Genomic DNA, 5,896 nt, shown 5'->3' with positions numbered 1-5,896 from the left:
GGAAGATTTCTAACCCATCCAATATTGGCGCCCACATGCTGATTGGACCATATTTGATTTTTGGGAAAGCACGTACAAGCTAGGACCAACCTGATGGATGGATTAAATCTCACACATAAGTGCCATACTGGCATGTGTGGCGTGTACATGAGCTTTATTGAACATGCATGTGCGGTTAGCAAAGCTCAACAAATCAATGAAGTTCTGAAGAGAATTGCTTTTCCTAAGAAACTTCTTCAAAAGGTGAGTCACTCTGAATTAAAAATTGCTAGCCCTAGAGCTACACATGCCAATGTGTTTCAAATTGTGTAAGATCCAAGCTGTTCATTAGGAGGGCCCACTGTATACATGCCCTGACTGAAAAACTAGGCTTGTACACCCATCACGGTATGCCACATATGCTCTGAATGTGCACAGTGGGCCTTTTCTTAGAGCATCTATTGTTTCTGTACAAGTGGAGCCCACCTGAAGAGTGGACTGGCCCAATATTTCAGCTGTGGTATACATACAGCGGGGCCTGCCTGATCACAGCTTGGATATCACACAAATGGCACACTTTGGCACATGTACTGATATGTCATGCTAGCAAAACTCATAAATTTCTATCAGTTTAGCTAAATATCCTTTAGCAGTGTACAAGGTGGGGAGTATATAACTACCTTAATCTGAAATAAATCCATTACCAATAGTCCCCACACGAACAAGAACCGTCCTTGAAGTGGTGAAACCGATTAGCATCTCGAACAATGATCTCTCTCTGCACAACAGCCGATGCCAATTTACTAAATGTGTGGCAATCGCCGCAGACCCTGAGGTTCTTTGTGATCCTGATCGTTGTCCCCTCGGGCGTGCTGATGAGACCGAATGAAATCGCCAATTTTTCACTATGGGTGTACAAGATCCCCACCTTCAGTTCCTCATCCACATCATGTAATACGAAATTTGTATCCGGAATGTAACCGGCCATCTCCAATTTCTTTCTTAAGCTCTCCAACATCCTGTAAATCTCTTCTGACTGGGGATGGATTCTGTCTCCGACACTGAACTGATGGGTCTTGTTATCGATCTCAATCCACGTCCATCCGGGCGTTTTCTTCAATCCTCTGTTGGTCATCATATCCCTCACCTTGGCAACATCTTCCCACCTGCCAGCATTTGCATAGATATTCGAAAGAAGAACATAGTAACCGGGATTTCTGGGCTGCAATTCGAGAAGGCAATTGGCAGCCTTCTCTGCCAAACCAATATTCCCATGTATTCTACAAGCACCCAATAACGCACCCCACAATCCCTCATCTTTCTCGACGGTCATCGTATCCATCAATTCCAATGCCTCATCAAGCCTCCCTGCTCGGCCAAGAAGATCGACCATACAAGTATAGTGCTTCACATCAGGTGCTATTGCGTAATCTTCCGACATCGAATAGAAGAACTGTTGACCCTCATTGACCAAACCCGCATGGCTACACGCGGATAGGGCAGATAAGAATGTGATCCGGTTTGGAGAAATCCCACTTTGTAACATCATAGGAAACAAATCAAGAGCTTTCCTACCATACCCATGATCCCCATATGCAGCTATCATTGCACTCCATGAAATCACATTCTTTTCCTTCATCGAATCAAAAATCTCCCTCGCGACATTGATGCTCCCACATTTTGCATACATATCAATCATTGCCGTTCCCAAAATCACATCCAAAGAAAATTTCCTCCTCAACACGTAATCATGAACAAGCTGAGCAGAATGCATAGCCCCTAATTTCGCACAAGCATAAGCGACGGTCACCATCGTCACCTTATCGGGGACAACCCCTTCTTCCATCATCCTTTTGAACAAAACCAATGACTTGTTTGCATTCCCGTAGTCCGCGTATGCAGCGATCATGACTGTCCACGTCACCATATCCCTCTTCGGCATTTTATCAAACACATGCCGAGCATCATCGATGACTCCACATTTCGCATACATGTCCACGAGCGCAGCCGATATGAAAACATCCGAAAACAACCCACCTTTGTAAACAAGGTGGTGAATCTCTCGACCCATCCGAAGGTTCAATGTATTCCTACAAGCCCGTAATACAATGGGCAGAGTGTAGCTATCAGGATGGAAGCCCAAACGGACAACTTCTCGAAAAGTTCTGAAACAATTCTCGTAATTCCCAACCTTGGCGAACCCTCCAGCCATAACGCTCCAAGAGAAGAGGTCCCGCTCCTTCATACTACCAAAGAAGGCATGTGCATCGTCGATGGCTTTGGATTGGGTGTAAATATACAGGAGCTTGTTTGCCACAGCGAGATTTTCTATACTTCCAAGCAGGGTTGCTTGGGCATGGACTTGTTTGATTTGGGAGAGGCTTCGGCAGTTCGATAGAGCCGAAATGAAGAGCTTTGGGTCGAAAGCGAATAGGAAGAAATGGGTTTCTGAGAATCGGGTCTGTGGATTTGAGAAGGACTTTTGCTCGTGCACGAAGGAATCAAGCATTGCTGCAGAAGTAGAAGAAGAAGAGAAAGAGGTGAAGAAGAGTCGGATTCTTTCATGGGAAGAGAGAGGATTTTTCAATTTGAATTTAAACATGAGGCTGGTAACGGTTAGTCGACTTCGGAACCGAAGGAATGGCTTCCCGCGCTATTTACAAAGTTGAGGCCAGATCTACTTTATAGATAAGCTTCATCCTACAAAACTTTTTTGTGGGGCCCACCATGATTTTTGATGACATCCAATCCGTCCATCATGTTCATCCACATGATGTGGCCCACCTGAGTTTTGCAGTGGTCTAATTTTTTGAAAACGGATTGGGTAGTGACCCTGGGAGCAATGACCTCCATGGTGGCAGGACTCTGTGGGCCCCATCGTGATGTATGTGTTTTATCCAGTCCGTCCATACGTTTTTTCAGCTCATTTTAGCCTATAGGCAAAAATATAAGCATATCCTAAATTCAAATGGACCACACCACTGGAAACGGTGGCTATTGAATGCCCACCGTTGAAATTTCCTGGGGAACACAGAAGTTTTAAATAAAGAAGATATTTGTATTTTACCTTTATCAAGGTCTGTATTACCTTATGAACAGGTTGGATGGAAAGTAAACAACACTGTAGGCCCTAAGAAGGTTTCAATGGTGAACGCCATTATCCCACTGTTTCCCGTGGTGTGATCGACTTGAGCTTTGGATGTACTTCAATTTTGGATTCATAGCTAAAATGAGCTGAAAAAACGGTTGGACGGTGTGGATGAAATACATTCATCACGGCGGCCCCCAAAGAGCCCTTACCGTTACTGTAGGGCCCACCTTAATGTATGTATTATGGACCACACTGATTTGATTCACTAACCCATGGATCAGTGAACATTAGTAGACGCTGAATAAAAATAATCAACGATCCAAATTCAACAAAGTATTTCCTAATGATGAAAGTTTTAACTTCGTCCGATAAACCTGAGTTTTAAGACACTGCAATTTTTACAGTTTATATTGTGAGTTAACATTTGACAAGTGTGCTATATTTAAGTGTCGGAGCATTAATCATCACGCTGTTCTAGAGCATCAAACAACTCCCTTGAAATAAACGAGTCTACAACCATTTAGATAGGGATATTAATATATACCAATAAGAAGTTTAAGAATTAAATTATAACTAAAACTCTTTAAAATGCCTAACTTACTATAAATCGTAAACTTTTTATTTATAGTAAATGTCCTATATGGCTTAACATGTTATTTTCTTCATTTTTCTAAACAAGTTTTATGTTGGGCACAACTTCTAAAGCCCAACGGATGAAGAGTTATAATTAAACTAAAAGTTACTATTTATAGTAAAAATGAAATTAAACATGAAAGTTGGCAATTGATATGATGCAATCTCGAAAAATCGGCGTGGGCAACCGGTTGGCTAAAGTAACTCATCCTACCCAAAATCATATATAGCACGTCGATTGACTCATTCCAATTTGCGAGATATATCTGTTTTAAGGTTCTGATGGTCTTAATGACTTCTACTTCTGATTGGGCCTACTCTAATCCATCTTGGACATTACATTAATAAAGAATTATAGGTCCTTCACTTGAGGCTGTACACCATAGTTCAAAAACATAAAACTCGACTCGACTCGGTAGAGTGGCTGGGTTGACTCGAAGATTCAACTCAACTTCACTCAGTATTTAACAATTACAAATTAAAAGTAGGAATAATCGAAGTATATGTGAAATCCACACAGTCCATCAGGTGATGAACCTTGTGTTCGCAATGCATGCAAAAAATCAGACTGTTAAAAAACTTAAATGGACCACACGATGAAACATATGGCTGGAACCCCTCACAACCGTTGTTCTCTGTGGTGGGGCCCACCAGAGTTGGATATGGATGATGTTTGGACCGAAGGCCTACCATCAAGGACTGTTGCTGGCCTACCACACACACAAACGTAGGGTTGACATCCCATCACTGCTGTTCTCTTTGGTGTGGCCCACCAGAGTTGTGGATCTGGATGATGTTTGGACCGAAGGCTAAGCATCAAGGACTGCACCTGACCCACCATACACACAAACATATGGTTTTCATCCGATCACCGTTGTTCTCTGTGGTGTGGCCCACCGGAGGTGTGGATCGGCCTAAGCATCATCACTGTAGATTTCATATATAAAATGATGGTACCAGAGAGGTTGGATTTGTTTTTACAAAGTTCAAAACAACTAAATCATGTAATACAAATGGAATTGAGATAGGTTTTTAATCAATTGAAAGGTATTTAACGGTCATTTGTTTGATGGTAAATAGTGGTAATTAGAATCAATGTGAAATAAAATGCAACATGATCATGCGCAGATTCAAAATGCTAAAAACAGTCTATTTTCCAAAGTGGGCCCACTTACAAATTAGGATTTTTTTAATTTTTTTTGTTAAAATATAAATTTGAATGAACTTATTTCAATTATTATATTAAATAATACATATAGTAATTTGAGTTATTAAAAATGAATTATTAGTGCATCTGTTCATAGGTATACTAACACAATTTTTAGATTTCAATGCATTTTACTTATATGACTATATGCATCCAAACACATCGAAGGATTCCAATTCATATCGATTTCATTTACCATGTGATTTGGTTTCTAGTATATTCTAATTACAAGTATCCAAATGAGACCTTACTTTCTTAAAAGAAAGCTACATCATAAACCACATGATTAGAACAAGCAGTTTTGATTCATGGCCATGTAGATTGCTGATGCAATGTGACACATGGTTCATGTATTTACATCCCCATGCATGCATGATATGATCTATGAATCTTACAAATGTGACTTTTATGCGCATGTATGAACATGTTTCTCTGTTAATAACTAGAAATGTTTTATTTTTCTATTGCAAGATTCTCAGGACTTTGAATTACAAGATTATTCTTTTGGTAGGTAAGGTAGGTGTTTGGCAAGACCACCACCAAATCAGTAATGAAAAACCCAAATGCATGGATACCATTAATTGGTGGCCCACCTGAGGAATGAAACAACCTAACTTTTGAGGCGCCGCAGAAAATTTTAACATTGTTTTTAATCAAAAGGGAGGTTTAAATATCACACGCTCGCATGCCTTTTTGTAGATGAGCTGGAAACCATGCACGTGTGGAATTAGCAAACCTTATATTTATTTTCATTTAATGAACTAAACAGTATTTCTAGAATCCAAAATACTCTATTCCTTCTCTTGTTTTATAATTGTAGTCAACTAAAGAGAGAGGGACAAATACATTTTTTTTAAAAGGAGAGAATTGATCAAGTGAAACTGGAAGTAAATTAGCTTGTGATCCAACCAGATATTTCCTACCAACATTGCATCTGTGTACAAAATCCTTGCCATTCAAATGGTAGGCCTATCAATCAAGATCAC

The 5,896-nt window shown here is 40.2% G+C and overlaps 1 protein-coding gene across 1 annotated transcript; it reads right to left on the bottom strand.

Moving 5' to 3' along the window:
- Positions 1-254: 254 nt before the first annotated feature.
- Positions 255-2,624, bottom strand: LOC131251731 (pentatricopeptide repeat-containing protein At2g33760-like). Its single transcript, XM_058252645.1, has one exon. The coding sequence runs from the start codon at positions 2,579-2,581 to the stop codon at positions 680-682; it is 1,902 nt and encodes a 633-aa protein (XP_058108628.1). The 5' UTR covers positions 2,582-2,624; the 3' UTR covers positions 255-679.
- Between the last annotated feature and the right edge of the window lie 3,272 nt (positions 2,625-5,896).

The sequence above is a fragment of the Magnolia sinica genome, chromosome 7 (genome assembly GCF_029962835.1).
Source record: "Magnolia sinica isolate HGM2019 chromosome 7, MsV1, whole genome shotgun sequence".
In the NCBI taxonomy this organism is placed as follows: Eukaryota; Viridiplantae; Streptophyta; class Magnoliopsida; order Magnoliales; family Magnoliaceae; genus Magnolia; species Magnolia sinica.
This window is presented reverse-complemented; position numbering and strand designations above follow the sequence as displayed.